Below are 18,828 nucleotides of genomic sequence, written 5' to 3' on the forward strand. Positions count from 1 at the left end.
TGGAGATGTTTTGTCCACGGAAACTTCCCAAGGAGCTGCATTTGACCTCATAGTTGATTAGTTATGACCATTTATGTGAAGGGTTATTCGTGGGGTGTGGCGAAAAATCAGTTTTGCAGAAATGAGCTCTTTGAAGGAGCAGTTTTGTTCTGTGAAATTTTGCGTGAAATTGCAAATATTTCCCGAAACATTTTGAGTAGAATACCAAGGCTGATGGTGAGGATGCTATGATATGTACCATGTGTTGTGAGTGGCTTACCCGGTTCAAAAAGTGGTGACAATCAGTGGAAGACGATGAGTGTCCTAGGAGGCCATCAACATTGACTGATGACCCCCACATCAAGAATGATCTTGTTTGGGTAGATCGAAGTTTGACTGTCAGGAAACATGCAGAAGAGTATGGCATCTCGATTGGTTCATGTCGTGAAATCCTGACTGAAAAATTTAGGATGCATCAAGTTGCCTGCCTCGCCTGATGACAGCAGACCAGAAATAACGTTCAAGTCTGTCAGGAACTCTTTGAATGAGCTGAAGAGGATGAAACCTTGTTGTACAGGACCATTCGAGGTGATGAATCATGGGATAATGGATATGACATTGAAACAAAAGTGCAATCTTCACAATGGATTTTTGATGCATCCCCCAACCCCAAAAAAGCTCTGTAAATTTGCTTCAGTTTCAAGGTGGTATTGACTTTTTTTTTTCGGTGCAAAGGGGGTTGTGCTACACAATTACCTACCTAAAGGCCAGACAGTTAGCATGGAGTGTTACTACCCGGGGGTCATAAAATGCCTGAGAGAGAGAGAGCGAGGCAAAAACGGCCCAAACTTTGGAGGAGAAGCAAGTGATTTTTTCATCATGACAACATGCTGGCTCAATTGTCTCTGAGAACTCGTGAGTTTTTAGCCAAGAACAAGGCCGCTGTCCTTCCCCCACCCACCGTAGTCACCACACTTGGCCCCATGTGACTTTTTCCTGTTCCTCAAACTAAGAACCTGCTCAAAGGGAAAAAGATTTGCAACCATTCCAGAAATTTAGAAAAATAGGACAGAAGAACTTGTGGGCATTCTGGAAGAAGCATTCCAGGACCTTTTCAAAAAGTGAAAACACAGTTGGAATAATTTAATGTGTTGGGAAGGAGACTAATTTGAAGGGAATCCTGACCAATAATTTTTTAGTGAAGTATTTACTTTGAATAAAAAATTTGGGAAGTTTTTTAGCAGACCTCGTTAAGGCCTTTTGCAATTGACAGTGCATTTACTTGCTTTGCAGTTAACGTTTTTCTCCACAGAGCCTATGGTTCCTTTTTTTTAAAAACTCCCATTCATTTCATGTATATATGTGATGCAAAGGTTTAATCTATGTGATTAAAAGGCATTTAAAAATGTTTCAAATTGCATCATTTTTTTTCAACAAGAAGGTTCCCTTAGCTCATGTAAATCTCTTAAGTTTCTATGTGAAAAGAAAAATAATTTATGATATGCAAAGTGAGTGCTTTAGAAATGACCAGCCCAATTTGCACTGAAAAAAATATTTATGTTATTCCTATGCATTAAATACTATATTATTCCTTGTTTTTCTCTTCATGAAAGGAATATGTAGTATTTGAAAATGCCGGTTTAGATATTTTGGCATTGCGTTTCTTTTGTAGCATTCATTTTGCATATAGCTTGCTCAGTTAAAATTGAAAGTAAATGGGATCAATTTCCTATGGCTTGACTGAAAGGCATCCACTAATATAGTCATGCAAAAGGTATGAACCTAGAGTTTATGTGGATTGTAAATGTAACAGCTGCAAAATTTGGCTCATTTTATTTTCATGAATGAACAGGAGAACTTGCGTGGCCCATTCAGTCCTCTTGAAATGAAAATTTTCCACCTGGTCAAGGCAGGAATGTCCAAGGAGGCCATAATCGAATGGAACTCTGTGAACTCAGTTCTCTTGGACACTGAACCTCAAGATCCACATGACAGGTTAGAGGAATTACTTCTTCTTTATGACTTAAAGTGAAACATTATGCATATGAATCCTGCTGTTTGGAAAGTCTCAAAAGTGTGTTTCAAATTGTTCCCTGGGAAAATTATTATTTCTGATCTGGATTAGCTCCTCCTCAACATTTTTTGGACTTATTCTCCCTCTTGTTAGGTACCGCAAACCGATTGTAGAGTGTAAGTTGCCATAAATAATGAGGGTTGAGTTATACCTGTTTGTCATATGGTTTTACGTTCCCATCTTGAATTTCAGTTCATCCCAAAAGAATGGGGGATTTTAGACTCTCAATGTTGGCATAATTAAAGGATTAAATATTAAATTTGTAAAAATCATGAGTTGTCTCTCTTGGTGGTATTTGTGAGAAGGTTTAGATACATGGCTTATCTGCACTTAACTGGAAACTCTGTGTCAGTTGATTTTTTTGAGAAAGAGCAATGCCATTAAGATTTCATAGAAATTCATGCTGAAGAGGTCTCAGACTGGTGAAAACTAACAGTATGAAATGCAGATAATGTCCTCTTGGTTAGTTTATTTGTTGCTAAAAGAAACAAGTCGAGACAAAAATTCATTCAAAAAGATTTCAATTACCAGTCCGTCCTACTGCATGGTATTGCTGTGGATCAACAACTCAAAAATTCTTCTTTCTACAGGCTGTTGGTTTCCGGAACCATAGGACAGAATTCAGAAGGGAGCCGGCTTACTCTGCGGCACACAACTCTCATGCCAAACATTCATGGTCTGCCAGCCCTGATGGCTCTCATATTTTCTCCCTTCGCTGAGCTCAGGTATGTGTAGTGCATAATAATGAACAAATAGAAGCAACTTTCTGCTAGATATCTAGTGGAAAGATGCTACTATTTATTAATCAATATGTTCGCATTTCACTACATCAAAACTGAAACTGCACAGTTTTACTGTGTAGAGCAGTTCTCAGATCTTGTTTATGACTATCTTGCCCAAGATAGCTTAAAATGTGAAATTATTCTTAAGGGAGGATTGAGATGGTGTGGGGGCTAACGTACTGGCTTCCCACCTAGAGGGCTCTGGTTCAAATCCCGGCAATGTTGAATATTTTTCAGAGGTATCTCGATCCCTACCTGGAGTGCTTTGTGGAGGGCACTTTGAGTGAGTACGCTGTCCGTCGGATGGGACGTTAAACTGCAGACCCCTTGGTACCTTTCGTAAAGAGTAGGCTAATGCCGGCGCCAGGTTTCTCTCCACCCATCATCCATTTCCTGTCCATCCCCTATGGTGCAAATGACCTCAACAGTCAGTCGCCTCCCCTAAAAACTACTACTTATTCTTATGTAGAAGGATTGGAAGTGTAAGAAAAACATTTTGGTTGCTGGGAATTTAATGATCAATTTCTCCCTGGGCATACCTCTGATCAATTGCACATTGAACAGTTTCTCATAGCTTTAATGATGTGTAACTGTAGCGTTTAGATGAAATTTACTTTGAATTTCATGATCAAATGGTTAACTGAGGGATGATTTACCTACTCAGTATTAATGCTGGTTACTTATAGGATAAAATTTGCCCAGTATTTATATAGTATGTAAATAGTAATAAACTCTGCAAAGCAAGCACTTAGTGAACAAACATTGACCTTCTCATTCGGAGCCTTTATTTATGTAATACATTCAAAGTATTTATTATTCTTATATCAGGTATGGCCTCAAACTTTGGGAAAATCTGGGTGGTATCAAAAATGTTTCTTTATTACAGAAGACATCAGTAAAATTATTTACCAATGCTGCCCGGGGAAAGAATTTTTCGTGAGAAGTGGTAATATGACCGTTTACTGTGAATATATTTCCAGCATTGATCATTGTTAAAGAAAGAATTTCAAAATGCAATGAAACCAAAAAAATCTTTTCTCAAAAGACCAGGTCTCATAATGCATCAAGCACTGTGCTAAAAAGTTAAAGTTTTTATCAATATTTGCTTTAGATCTTCGTTCAGTGTACCTTTCAGCAATTCTATTCTTCTTGCAACCATTTTCATCATATTATGCTCAAATACATGCACTGTTGCACCTGCACTAGGTCATTTCCTACTATTTAATGTTTTACTTAAGGTTTCATACTTTTCAATAATTACATTGCTTTTGTTTTCTTGGGGTTAATCATCATTTCATACTGAAAGGGTTAAGCCTCTAAGAGAGGCCTGCACCCAAGTACAGCATGAAGTTGACTACAATGCAACAATTTCAGATTGTAAAAACCATTCCTCTTGACCGGAATTATATTTTTACACCATGAAATTGTTGCATTGTAATGCAAACTTTGCAGATGACTCTGTTAAAAGTTACTGTTGCATCATCTCCTTCAGTATCTTGGAATTAATGAAGTTGACTGTTTCAAATGTAATAATTTTAACCTCAAGTCATGCATAGACACGATAACCAAGACAATAATATTGAAGTATATATTCTCTTTATGTATACATTGACTCAGGATTGTATCGGCTGTTATTTTATTTTAGTGTGCATGTTTTAAAATTTAATACTCTTTAAGGTTTGCCAATGTGTTTACTCTCATTTCAGGACAAATCCAGAAATGACCAAGCTTACTGGAGTTTTATGTGGTCTTGGTTTTGATCCAGTCACCAATGCTGCCATCTTCCCAGATCATGACATGGAGATAACATTTGACGCAGAGATTTTGTTAGAAGACATTGTAAATGTTAGTATTACCAAAAATTTAACAATTGAGGTATCATGCGTGGTGGTCATCGAACAAAATAATTAGAGAATTCTAAGGAAATTTGCAAAAATTCACCTTAAACCCGGTAACTTCCATGTTAAGGACGAAAAACTCTATGAATAACTCCGATAAATTTATGTTTGTAAATACTGAATACATTTTTGCTAGCTTAAACAGTATTTTGGAATTAAATTATATAAAATTCTGTATTTAATTTGAACAAAACTAGATGTTGATGGATAAGCTAACACTGCTGAAGATGTCATTGAAATATTTAAATTTTCCACATGCTATGTAGACTTCAGTGGACAATGGAATATTACAACCTTTGTTATGAAGTCAAACCTTAGATTTGGTTTAATTTGTTCTTGTTGTAATTGTTGTTGGTAATGTACCAGTTAAGGTAGGGTTTGGATTGACACAGTCTATACAATTGTGCAATGGTATATTTCCTTGCCCCTCCTGAAACTCAACGGGACGTTCGGCAATATAGTAAGTCCCTCTTTATTGCTGTATACTTCCTTCCTCTCTTCATTTTGTCCAGCATCCCTATCCTATTCTTGCCCCTTCCTCATTTGCCCAACATCATAGCACAGTCTTCAAAATCCCATCTTCCATGAAAATGCTCTGTATCTATATTTCCTACCTCCTTATGATTTTTCCCAACAATCCCCTCTCCACCCTCACCATACCCAGCACTTCCACATTTGTCTCCCTTTCTGTTCACATAATCTTTACCATCCTTCTCCACACTTACACTGTCTCAAAAGCCTCCAATCTACCTATGCCTATCGTCTTGCCCCAGTGGCTATGTTTCCATGCCACACAAAACCGCTCTCCAATCTAATGTCATTCTTAATCCCTGCACAAGTATTTTCATTTTTTGCCATCCTCTCCCATAATTGACTTACGATTCAGTTAGTAAAAATTGGTGATTTTTACAGGACCGGAAAAGAGATGGTAAATACTCTTAAGGGGTTGGTATAAGCTTTTTCTCTCTCTTGGCAATACGTCCAAAACTGCTTTAGTTGTTGGAATTCAAAAAATTGAATGTGAGCATTTGTCAGTAATCAAGAAAATGCTTCATGTTTTCATTGGAATCAAGATTAAAATTTTGAATCTTTTCATTTCCAATTAAGTCATTGCACATCTTCATTGAAATGTCACTCTCTGTTAGGTATGGCTCAAATCTCGGGAGATAGAACCTGAAATTTTTGAAAAATTTCATCGATCAAAAATCATTTTCCATCCTACTTTTTCCTATTCCATTGACATGAAAATGTAATCCCTCAGAAAGTTTGTAGGAAATGAAATTCATGTGCATAATTGATATTAATTAATAATTCATGAACGCACAATTTTTGTTGCCAAAAAAAATGTTGAATGTGAAATTTCACGTTAATGTGTGTAATTGACTCACAGTCATCATCAGAAAAACAGTCAAAATGTGCATTTTGTTGAAATCTTGGAAGTTGATGCATTTCACATGTGCTTAGCCTGGAGATAAACGGGACTTAGCCCAATCACCAAGCTTATGAGGAATTCTGATTTTTCTGCGCAGGTAAAGAGAAGGATTATTGTTCATAGAGAAAACGAATATCAATAAGGTGGAGGGGGAAAGAAGAAATGGTTTCAGGCTTTATTTTGTGAAAGTTATCATCAAGGAGGAACTGAGAGAAAGTATTGAGTTTCCCTATGCCATTTTTATTACTATGACCTTGCCTTCACCACAGCATATTGTATTCTAAAATTAAATGTTATTTGAAATTGTTGAAACCTAGATTTTATTAATAAAAATCATCAGGTGAAATCACAGAATATTTTTCTGTGAGAGAAGAGGAGGATTTTTACAAACTGGCTCCCATGCAACAGTATGATCTGGCATGGCCTTGGCCAATATTAACGGTCAAGTGTAATTTATATCTTAATATTTACTTTCCTTATTTCTCCCTTATCGGGAATTATTTATCTTTATCCGTGATTGTGTACCGAAGAATCCATGTAAGGGTCATGTTATGAGAATACATTTTTTATTATATCTTTTTCTCTCTCTCCTACCTGGCTAGATCAACAATCTGAGGTACTGGATGAACTTTGCCCTGCATACCACCTTGGAAGAAGAACAACCTGACTATGGAGCAAATGTCATTCACACATACCAGGAGAAAGTCCGAAGTTTTCTGTATAAGTGAGAATTTTTTGCTTTCTCTCCGCTTCTAGCCATACCTGAAGGAAGTTTGAATTTTTGAAATTTAATCAGTTTTGTGGGAAAGCTCCTAACAATATATTATTACCCCTTGCCTATTGGTTGTTATGTTCCGAAGAAATTGCAGGAGATGCCGCTACAGTGACTTTTAACGGAGTCTAATTGGCTGTAAATCGTGAACATCCCAGTCACAAAATATTTGGTTTTTGAAAAATTGAACTTATCGGATATTTTCTTGTGGAGTAAAGGATGTAGCATTGCTATTGTTTGTTGTTTTCACTTGTTGGACATAATATTAATCATTAAACATTCGGTTTATTGGAATTGTTCGATCGAGTATAATTTGGAATTTCATGGGAAACTTCAATTTATCAATTCTTTTGCCATGAATCATGTTTCCCTTTGAATGGATGCGGGATTGAAAAAATTAATGGTACTTATTTTACTTAATGAAACAGTCATTAAGGAAAAAATATTGAGTTCATTCACTTTTGCTGACAAGCCTCACTCATGAGAATTTTAATTTCCAAATTCATACCACGAAATAGGAGCACTGCTTTTTGATATGGTCTTTTGTTAAGATTTAAAGTTCCTCTGATTAGTACAGTAGGAATGCAAATATCATGATTTACCATTCTGTAGCTGGGTTTATGATGCTGTAAAATTAACTCCTTGATGTAATTAACAAAATGAATGAAATTTTTTCTAAAAGGATTCTTGCCAAGAGAAGACGATCTCAGGAATTGCACCTGAACAATAATTTACTGAAATGGGGCCTGATAGATCCGGAGAACCTCATAGATCCAGGCACAACGCCCATTGACGACAGGTCACCATTTTGCCTGCACTGGGGAGTGAATCTAAAAATACGATCTGATCCAGATCCGGCTGTGAAGGAGCAACTGGAACACTTGCAAGAGCTGCGAAGGATTGCAACTGAGTGAGTGAATGAAAAAGGGGACTGAAAACTGTCATGACATTTTCAGCAAATTTAATAACTGTTTGAATGTCTACCTCAAGGTTTTTTCAAGATTCATCAAATCGAAATTGATGTTGGTATCACTCTGTTATTCTATCAGCTAACATCTTCATGTTTGCATATCTCATCATCAAAGTCTGTCCTTATCGGTCTCATGCATCTCATACTTATGCTCTTCTTACTCCTTACATAATTCTTCCTGTTCAATCTTCACTTAGTCACCAAATGCCTTTGCCTGTCTCAAAATCTCCTTTGGATGAAGTTACTTGATCTCCTGCGTAGTGCATTGCCTTTGATAATTTCCATCTAGGGCATATTACTTATACTGCACTTTTTATTCATAATTCCTTTTCTTTTTTCTGCCAGTTTTACTCTCTAAGCCTCGCTAACAAATCGGAACGTTCCATATATACAGTAAAGGCTTTTTATAACAAGAGCACATGATCCCTACAAAATCTCTCGATGTATTGAATTCTAATCGTTACATATGGTGATTTAATACTCTGATTTTCTTCAAATTCTTTAATTTTCTTATTTTAATAGACCCCCATGTTTTCTACGAAGTTATAGAAGTCCAAATTAATATTCTTGCTTTCAAGCCAACTGTAGTCACCTTAAATGGGAGTTAAATACTCTGATTTTCTTCAAATTCTTTAATTTTCTTATTTTAATAGACCCCCATGTTTTCTACGAAGTTATAGAAGTCCAAATTAATATTCTTGCTTTCAAGCCAACTGTAGTCACCTTAAATGGGAGGCTTGATTTTAGACCGTATTTATAACTTTTCCATTTGTATGTCATAGTATTGTACACATTACAGGATTAATATATATGAAAAAATTATTACTTGTACTTTATATACAAACCTCATGGTACCAGCCAACCTTCCTTTTTATCTTAAATGTTGACAATTGTTTTAGTTTTATTCCATGATTACTCTGCAGTTTAATGGTTTATTCTAGATTTCGTAGATAGACTGAAAAAAATATCCCTTGTATTTTTAAAGAATTCATTGTTTCCATGTTTCCATTTACCACAGGAATGGTCCATTTCGAGAACTCACATGTAACCTTTGTAATGTACTGTTGCTGTCAACATTGGAGCTACGCCTTCATTTGGAATCAGCTCGACATAAAGACTTGGAGGAGGATCTTATCAATGAATGCTAAGTGTTTAATTTGTGGAGAAAGTGCTGTAAATACCAAAAATATATAGCCATTTTGCCAGAAAGGAGACTTAGTTTTCTTTCTGAATTTTTCATTCCGTTGTATTTTCAGTTTGTTACTTTATTTTGAAATCATAATTATTTCCGAAAAACTTTTATGTTTGAGTTTTTGTTGATAACTCAAATAATATGAGTTACCTCTCTAATATATGAGTCTTTCAGAGGAGAGATTAAATGACTCCCTTGTCTGTCAACTCAGAGAATCTCTACTCTCTCTCATTCAACGGGTAATTGTTAATTTTTTCATATAATGTCATCAAAGCTGAATGGAGTTTTCATTTTTTGTGAATGATCTGAAAAGTGATATTATTGTGTAATGTGAGTAATCGATGAATCAAAATAAGACCATTTCGTCCATCAGGATCTCATTTATGTTAAGAATTTACCTAATGTAATTCTCTGAAGGTTTGAAAAATATGACTATTCATCATCAATGTATAAGATTCTCATTGATCTCTCGGCATAAAAAAGATGTTTTTTTGTGGATGTGTTTTCTATCCAGAAATGCAGATTGAATTAGGTAAATGAGGTCCACATGGATAAAACGTTGGAAGGTAGAAGAGGCATGGAAGATGAAACAGGCATCCCTTTTTTATGTCCATGTTCTTCTTTTAGAGTAAAGTTATTGAAAGTATGTTCCTTCGACTTACCTGAAACAAGCGTCTTCTTTCAAATGACTATTATTTCAGGTATTTTCATATCCCAAAAATTTATGCTTGGGGTGTAACCAACACTGTACTTCCAAAATTAAGTGAAATATGCTGGCATGTGGCTGGAATAATTTGGAGTGAATATTATTCTTATCAATAACATTTTTCACTTTCCCTCGTCTGAATTTCTAATTTTTTCTCGTTCTTGTGTTTTAATTGCATTAAGGTGTATTAGTCAGTCCATTAGTGCCATAATTTAAAAATGTTAAAATCTTGAGGGTATGACAAATTAAACCAGTCTAACTTAAAAGAAAATTTTATTGACTGCGTTTCACCCACCAGAAAATTGTAAGTTTGAGTTAACTGTTTGTTCATTTCTTGTTTCTTTTTACTCTTCAAGAGTTGATGTATCCATTTATAAAATCTTAATTAATTTTTAAAACTCTCAATACCCAGCCAGTATTAATCATGCATTATATTTTTATAATAGTGAGAATATTTTATGGTGTTATTTTGGAAAAAATTTAAACATTGTTGACTGAATGTACGTGTAGGGAAAATTTAAGATCAACAAGTTTAATGTGAGAAATAGGATGATTCTTTTATTATCATTATGATTTGTCTGCTTAAACCAGAACAAACATAAGTCAAGCTAGAAGGAAGTCACAAAGGTAATATTTTCCTTTTGTAATCCTTGTTTTAAAGGGTGCTAAAGAATTTTTTTTATTAGTTGACCCTTATTGTTTTGCAATGTGTTCAAAATTTGACTCTATTGTATGAATAGAAAAATCATATATTTTTAAAATAAAAATTGTTTCCAATGAAATATTAATAGAAGATGCATTGACTTCTATTGTTTTATTGTGTGCATATATAATATATATATATATATATAAATATATATATATATATATATATATATATATATATATATATATATATATATATGCTAATCTATGATCATGAACAATGTATAGTACCAATTGCAACATGCTGAAGTACGTACTTTTACTACACGTACTTTTCATAAAATGATGGTAAGAATAAGTGAATCAAATTGTCATGAGGTTGTAATAACAACAAATGGTTTAATACAGATAGGGATTAAAATAGACATTTTAATAAAACCAATGAGTATTTATGCATTGATAAATATATTAAAGTATAACAACATTGATTAAAATTTTCAAATTCAACAAAAATGTTAAGTCGACCTCTTGCAGACGAGGATATGTATCAAGATTAATGAGCCGTTTTCTTTTTTAAGATTTCTCTTAATTGCATGTGCCAACGATGGACTTGGAACCGTCTAGATTTTCCTTCTCCTGGACGTATGCTTCAACCTCCTCCTTGATAGCAGAAATGTCTTCGGCACTAATCCTGCAGCATCCACCAACGTAACAAACGCCAAGTTCTAACCATTTTGGTACAAAGGTTCTCACCGGCTCACACAGATGCTTGTCCAACCAGCTGCAAAAAGAAAGAGAATAATCAGAATTTCAATTTTCATCTCCAGTGTTACAACTACATGGTACATATTGATTTAAAAGACTTAAATTTATGTTCGTGCACAAGCATCTGAGAAGTTAACAATTCATTAGGAATTATTTTTATCCTAGGATTTCATGGTACAGTGATTAAAAGGGCACACCAATGTGCCTGCTATCAAACTATCAAGTAATTCTCTGGATTTTATGGGTTTTCCGAAACATTCTACATCCCCAAATGAGTTTGTTTTGGCAAAGATTGGTTAAGCAGTGATTAATATGAAAGGGAATAGTTAAAACAGAACAAGCAAACCACATAATATATTGTTGACTGAATTATTAGGAGCAGTAAGGTTATTTAAATTTGGTGATTAAAATTATCAGATTGGCCGGATTACATCAATATCTACTGGTAATTGATGGAAGAATACTCATAAATCACTAGCCCATGTGATTCCGCTAATGGGAATTGCTAACAATGTTGCCAAGTTTGCATTCATTCCAAAGAACTCAAAAGAGATTTGAAAAAAAGCATTTAATGACATAAAATTGAACTTGGAAAACAACTTTTTTAAATTAAGTCTTCATTATGCAGCACAAATGACTTCCTTTATGCAATGATAATTCTTTTATCAATCTTCATCTAATTATTTCTCCAATTCTTATATTACAGCTATAGTTATGCAATAATATATTTCAGATTTATCCTACAGTAACTCACCCTTTGTCATGATCCCACTTCTCTCCACTGTTTGGATAAACAATTAATGGTATCGTTGGACCATCACTGCTATTTATTTTTGTCAACAGAGATGTTGCATGGCTGGGTTGAAGGCAGTTGACTCCGATTGCTACCAGCTGTCCTTTCCCAAGGGCCCAACATTCTCGCACTGCTGACTCAAAGTTTTCCTTATGTGCTGTTCGTTCTCCATCCTTAACAATGACACAGAAGACATGACTCAGTAACACGGTTTGAATGCATGAGTGTTATTATCATAAGACACAAAAAGATTTGGATGCATTCATATCAATACATATTTTTCAATGTTTTTCATCTGTTGACACTTGAATGCCTTTTGGATGTTTCTGTTTGCTTTGAGGGTTTCAAAAGTTATTTAACCAATTAAAAGTTGATGAAAATATTTTAGAATGCAAGAGAAAATGATCCTTGAACTGAAAGTTCACTTTTTGGATGGTCTAAGTTGACAAATTTTAAGTTGGTTCAATTAGGACCATGAACATTTTTTTAATTTGAGGCATTCTACCTATTTAAATTAAATTTACAATTGTCCCTGATGACTTTTTATAATAATTCTCAAATATAACTTTTAAATATAATAATAGCTCCTCTCTATACCTTTCCCCTCATTTTTGCCAGTGTAAGAAGCCCTCTCCTTTCCTTCCTTCCTCTATATCCCACTTTTCCCATTGTTCTCCCTTCTTATATCACGGGCCTTATCAACATAAATATGTCTTTTTATATATTTCCTCTAGTCATTTTATTCTACCTTATTCAGATTTCCTCTAACAGTAACTTCCTCTCTTTGCCCACATTATTCTAATACTCCAGCATTTGTCTTCCTCTCTGCCCAACTTATTGTCTCAATCGCCAACACATCCACCCGTTAAAAGTCTTTCAATATACTCTCATGCCCTACCTCTTATGGATTAAAGACATTTGATACTAGTACCATTTCACAGGATAATCAAACTGTATTAATCAACCAAACGGTTGAATTAATTAGTGAGTATACGTATAGGTCACATCCTATTAAGGTCTATGGTATGTAAAATTCATAAATTCAAGAATAAGGGTGCAGTCCTTTCACTGTGCCATCAGCGGTGTCTGGGGTAGATATCTTTCCCCCAGCAAATGGCATCACTCGGGTTTAGCTGGGGCTTAGAGATATCATCACTAAGATTTGTACCATGAACATCTAGTCAAGGGAATGGAATTGGCTCCTTTATATCCAAGAACCTGCACATAAAAAAATGCTTAGACCAAGTTATTCTTTCACTTCACCTTTTAGAACTAGCTTTCAGTTCATGACTTAGTTTTGGTGGATGATTGTGAGTTAGAGCAGCATTGGAAAAGTACGAGATTCCAGATTTAACCAGTTTGCTAAAATATTCCATATTGTGATCTGCAATTTTCACATTGTCAATGAAGCAGATGATATCTTTTAGACATACCTGAGAAGAAAATGACAGCCAAGCTTTTTGACCAGGAAACTCCTTGACTAGCATTCTCATTAATACTCTGGCCTCTACGACTGTAGGGATAGTCTCAAAGGCCAATAAGTCAACACCTTCCTTTACAAGGGTGTTTATCCTTGGCCTATGCCAATTTGCCAGCTCTTCCTCATCCACTGTCTCAATGTAATCGCCATTATACTCGGACCCGTCACTCAAACATGCGCCATATGGTCCCACAGAGCCCGCAATTAAGATTTTGTCATCAGGGTTGCTCCGATTATCATCTATTAAGGGAAGACATTGTTTTAGAGTGAGTGTAAGAAGAAAAGGGAATGGTGTATTGAGCATTGTTAGTTAAATTTTACAAGCTGAAGAAGTATTTCAAAAGAGGATGGAGTTGATGAAAGGGACTTGTGAAGACGCAAAGAAATAAGAGGCACAGTCTGGAGATGTGGGCATGGAGAAAATGGATGGAGGGAGGGAGAGAGAGAGAAATTAGTGAAGACAAGTAGTGATGATGGTAAAGGAGAGAATACTGCTGAGAGAAATTTGAAGAAGGCAGGAGCAGTGGAAATAGGAATTAAAATGCATCAATTTCAAAGAGTAAAAATCATTTGCCTTAACCAGTATTTGAACCCAGATCCCTAGACATCCAGCTGAGTGCTTTAGCAAATTTAAATACCGACACAACCTAATATAATCTGAAATTTTATGGGCTTTAGAAGAACAAGATGCTATGATGAATTTACTGTACATGTGAAGAATTTTACGAGTATTCACCATCTTGCACATTGCACCACAGTCCACGAGGTTAAAGCCAACATTTAAACACAATGATGTTTTCCTAAAATGGTGAATGATTTTTTACAATCTGAAATGTATGAAGTTTAACGCACATTAGCTGGGCAAGCAAATTGGAGGTAGGAAACGAATTGACACAGGTGGGTCATATCCTGGAGGATGTAATTTCAGGATATGGGAGAAGAAAGGGTTGAAGGAAACCCAGCATTAGCATACTGTAAATAAGAAAGAGGTGAAGGGGGTCACACAATTTAATTCCCCATTCAACAGATGGAATTCTCGAATCAAAGTGCTCACCACATTGTATCCCTATGAGGATTCAGGATACCACTAATAAATTCTGCAGCCCCTAGCAGAATTGAACCCTGACCCCTAAGGTGGGAAGCCAGAACACTAATGACCACACCAAGTTGATCCCCTGCCCTACTGCTGACAAGACTATCATTTATAATGTTATTATTTTTAGGGGTGGGTGAATTTTACACTATGCAGAATTGCATATTGCATTTCTCTCCAAAATTTACAGTCTTAATCTTTGGAAAGTAATTATTGTTAGTATTGTGCATTGTAACTAATTGATCGTCATATCTTTGTTACATCTCTTCAAAGTTTTTATATAGTGTGTAAAAAAATTTGGGTTACGTGAATTTTTAAAAGGAATATTCTAGTAGAGTTCAAAACTGAGGGCATAACAAAATATCAATAAACCAAATCGGACTTTTACATTTTTAAACACTGATATCAGGTGACACGTGTTCCACGTTAAATAAAATTCATCAAGACAGGTTGACTTTTTTTATAGAGGTAGTTTGTTTTGTTTCCATACAACATTTTCTTACTTCCCAATCATTGTTTGTCTTGAAGCATACTTACTTTTCAAGGCAGTCAATAACGAAGATGCCCTTTCTGTCTGGTATAAAGTAATAGCTTCCCTGGCATAGGAAACTGCATCTGCCATCAACTGTAAGGCCTCTTCTTCTGAGATATTGAGGTATTTAACAAAGCCACCAATGCTTGCTTGAAATGTGTTGGTCGTTATCAACTTGGATCCAGCTGAGAGAAAGATTATAATTGATATTACATTTAAATTATCATACATTTACCCACCCTACAATCAAATTTACTTTGATTCTCTTGGGTTCAGGTGGACGAAGGTACTATCTAGTCTCAATCTCACCCCATCTAAGGACATTTTATTATTACCATCTGGAGGTAAGTAACTATAATGTAGTAAACTATGTAATTCCACCCTAATAAAAATGGCTGAAATACAAAAATATGTACTTTCAATTGCCAAAAAAAACTCATATTGATAATAATGAATGAAAATGGACAGTTACTGTGAATGTGTGTCTTTATACATAGGCAAATATCTGCATACGAAAATCATTTAACTTAATTAAAAACATTGCAGGTTGACAAGGATGACGATTGAGGAGTGAAAAAATGAACTTCATAACATTCTTTACACTCTATTGGCCTAATATGATGACTGTTTGATGAAATATAAAGGTGGGCACTTTCACATTTCCTCTTGTTGCAGCATAGGAAGGCAAAATCGCAAGAGTTAAAAATTAGTAAAAGCATTTGCCAAACCTAGCACTTGGCCACAGCATGTTCAAAATTGCAGTGACATTTTTAAAAGAGCAATGTTTCCATCAATCAAAATAACAGAATTGAAATTATATGGATTACCTCTCCCTCTGATAGTATTAGTGGGAAGGCAGTTTTCCCAAACATTTGTACTTTTTTTAGATTTCAATTGGCACACAGAATGAAATGCTCGTTAAAAAAGTGGAATCAGATAAAATTAAATATTTCCTGTTGCAATTGAATTGAAAAAGAGTTACTCCTAGTTAGTATCACCTCTCAAAAAATCTAAATGTGTCCTGACGACAGCTTTTGGATCATCTGACAGGAAACGAGCACTCCACAAAGGGTCACCATCCACGCGGGCTGAAACATGATGAATGAGCTGAGAAGAGAACCCTCCGTCAATGATCATGACCCTGCGAAGATCATTCGTCATGTCCCCTCGGTTCAATCTACCTCTGCTTGTGCCAATGCTGCCTGGAGGATTAGACATGGCTGGCTATGAAAAAGAAAGGAAAAATTTAGTTTGTAAATGTATGTAGTACTAAAATATTTTAAACATGAAAACATAAAGCAGATTAATATGAGCAGACCAAAACATTCATGTAATTACGTAGCATGCGCCTTGGCTAAAATGTGTACAAGGTTGGACATTAAGAATGGAATAGCTCATGCAAAAGAAACATTTGCAAAGTCCTACTTGGAAGTCTGGTCTTTTAAGAAAACCATTGAAGGTAATTCAATTCTTCAACAAACAAACCAATGTGATGCGTTTCATTTGCCCAATGATCAAGTAGTTACAAGCATGTTACCCACAATAAAAGATATCAAAATATAAACCAATTGCATAAAATACAAATATTTATTTCATATTCATAGATTAAAATATAATGATTATCGTATACCAGTAAAATGTAATTATATCAGATATTTAAAAATATTATTAATAGAGTGACACACATAATTTTTTAACTACTTTTATACATCGGTTTTAAATGCATTAGTTCTCTTATGAGCCTTACGCTCAGGCAGGAAAAATTAAACAGAAGGAGACCCATTAATTGTGGACCCTTGTCTGCATTCATAGTCCTTACATAAGGAAGTGTTGAGCATCACTCTGCCTTTAGGTGTAATTATGGCAATCAGAGTTCATTTTATAATCGGAGAGATCAAGTTTTGTGTAGACGAGGACATAACATGGAAGCACAAGGGCATGGGCAGTAATTCCAGATTTTGCTTTCCAACATAAGCATGGTATGGCTAATGTGTAATCAAAAATTAAAATGAAAGCTGGAAACAGAATTGGTCAATTCAATTTAAGTAATAAGTCACAAAATTTCATACATACATGTAAGTTATAAGTAAACTTTATCGTCCTGAAGTTTGAAAACAATGAAGGATAGTGTTATATCATTTAAAACTTCCATCTTTGAGGAATGAGGGTGGATTGAAGGTTTTTTGAAATAAGGGAACAGAGGGTGGACTGTAAAATCTATTATGATGGAAAAGAAAACTAATCTAAAGGCATTAGAAAGTTAGGAGAAGGTATATATTTATTGTAGCAATTTAGAAGAAGACAGAAAAGTTAGTAACTAGATATTGTGTCATTGTATATTAATGAATGAAGTATGACTTACTGGACGATATTAGGTGAGAGAATTTGAAAGAAAATATTCGAGGAAAATAAATTGATCGTCTGATTGTAATACTGATGACCCATATGACATGACGTTATGGTTGCTTGTGAGGTACATTTTGGATTTAAATATATGTCTTGAAATATATGCCATAACCTTGACAAATAGTTCAAAAACCTACGTCTGCAGGGTAGACTTACTAAAATAAAACTTATTGGAGAAGTTGTGACTCCGGTAAAAGCATTTGTTATTTGAGGATAGAGGTTGAATGGGAAGTCATAATTACAGAGTGAACATGCAATACAGGTTATACATACAATTCTTTATGACTGCGAGATGTGGAAGTGCGCAGTGATATGGAAAGTGACTAGCATAGGTTGTTTTCAGGCTAAAAACCTGGATTAAATATAAAAAATTGGTACGATTCTTTCGACTGAAACAATGAAAACGTAAAATAAGCAACTTGGTAATTGATACGAGCGGTTATTCGTTTACACCTTTCTCTACTTTATGGATCAGATGGTATAAAAACATTTATTTGATGAATGTAAGGGTATATGTTCACATGCTACCCATTTCAAAAGTATTTAGAAAAACTAGTTTCTGATGTTTCTATTTTTTTTTCTCCCAATATGCACTTATCCAAATAATGCAAGAATGTACAAGGCAATGCAGGAAATATTTGGATTGCATGCAGAAATATAGCGTGCCAATCTTTGATCAACCAAAAGACGAAAAACTGGATAAATTGTCAATACAATTCAAGTTATGTCAAGTAATACATTTAAATTAGAGTCAATGGATTATTCATTGTAAAAATAAATAACATACGTAAGAATTAACCTAAGTTGAAATCAGATCACATTTGTCTAACACCTTGATCAGAGATAGAACTTTATTCTCTTTAAATTTCGTGTATATGAAATGGCGCACGCGCATTACGACCTTCTTTTCGCATTGTTGTCAGTTGAAAATAGTGGTTGTTTTGAATTAATCATGTACCGCCATGGGAATAAGAAAAATATATTTTTTCTGTAAGTGAGTTCATTTTTTGAGAGAAATTTCTTGTCAATTATCTGCTAGTAACTTTATTCATTCACCAAATCAATAGATTGAAGTATACGCTGGCTAACCTTCCAAAACCGAGCCTTTCTATCCTACGGTGGTTGTCATCACATACTGAGACTGGTGAGTCGGTGTTCATGACTTTATCTTTTAGTTACCAATTTTTCAGTAATAAAAATCATTGTTATTGATTTTCATAGGCTTTTTTTAGTCATGCACATGGTATAATTATTTAAGTTGATGCTAATTGTATTTTTTGCCCTTTCGAAAGCACCAAATGGGTTTAGT

The 18,828-nt window shown here is 34.8% G+C and overlaps 2 protein-coding genes across 2 annotated transcripts in view; one reads left to right on the top strand and one right to left on the bottom strand.

The window, feature by feature from the left end:
• The window catches only part of spn-E (spindle E), a 51,673-nt gene extending 41,129 nt beyond the window's left edge, over positions 1-10,544 (top strand). Inside the window, exons 20-25 of the mRNA XM_071597852.1 lie at positions 1,832-1,974; positions 2,644-2,778; positions 4,542-4,680; positions 6,768-6,889; positions 7,620-7,847; positions 8,926-10,544. Of these exons, the coding sequence (XP_071453953.1) occupies positions 1,832-1,974; positions 2,644-2,778; positions 4,542-4,680; positions 6,768-6,889; positions 7,620-7,847; positions 8,926-9,055 (897 nt within the window). The 3' untranslated portion in view covers positions 9,056-10,544. The remainder of the gene's footprint in view (positions 1-1,831; positions 1,975-2,643; positions 2,779-4,541; positions 4,681-6,767; positions 6,890-7,619; positions 7,848-8,925) is intronic.
• A 349-nt stretch (positions 10,545-10,893) lies between these two features.
• LOC139698822 (uncharacterized) lies at positions 10,894-18,395 on the bottom strand. Its single transcript, XM_071597755.1, has 6 exons — positions 18,307-18,395; positions 16,112-16,337; positions 15,119-15,298; positions 13,442-13,728; positions 11,970-12,181; positions 10,894-11,231 (listed from the first exon to the last, which is right to left on the bottom strand). Exons 2-6 carry the CDS (start codon positions 16,329-16,331, stop codon positions 11,036-11,038), a joined length of 1,095 nt encoding a protein of 364 aa, XP_071453856.1. The 5' UTR covers positions 16,332-16,337; positions 18,307-18,395; the 3' UTR covers positions 10,894-11,035.
• Positions 18,396-18,828: the final 433 nt, after the last annotated feature.

The sequence above is a fragment of the Hetaerina americana genome, unplaced genomic scaffold, assembly GCF_022747635.1.
Source record: "Hetaerina americana unplaced genomic scaffold, ioHetAmer1.1.p SCAF_9, whole genome shotgun sequence".
NCBI classification, from domain to species: domain Eukaryota; kingdom Metazoa; phylum Arthropoda; class Insecta; order Odonata; family Calopterygidae; genus Hetaerina; species Hetaerina americana.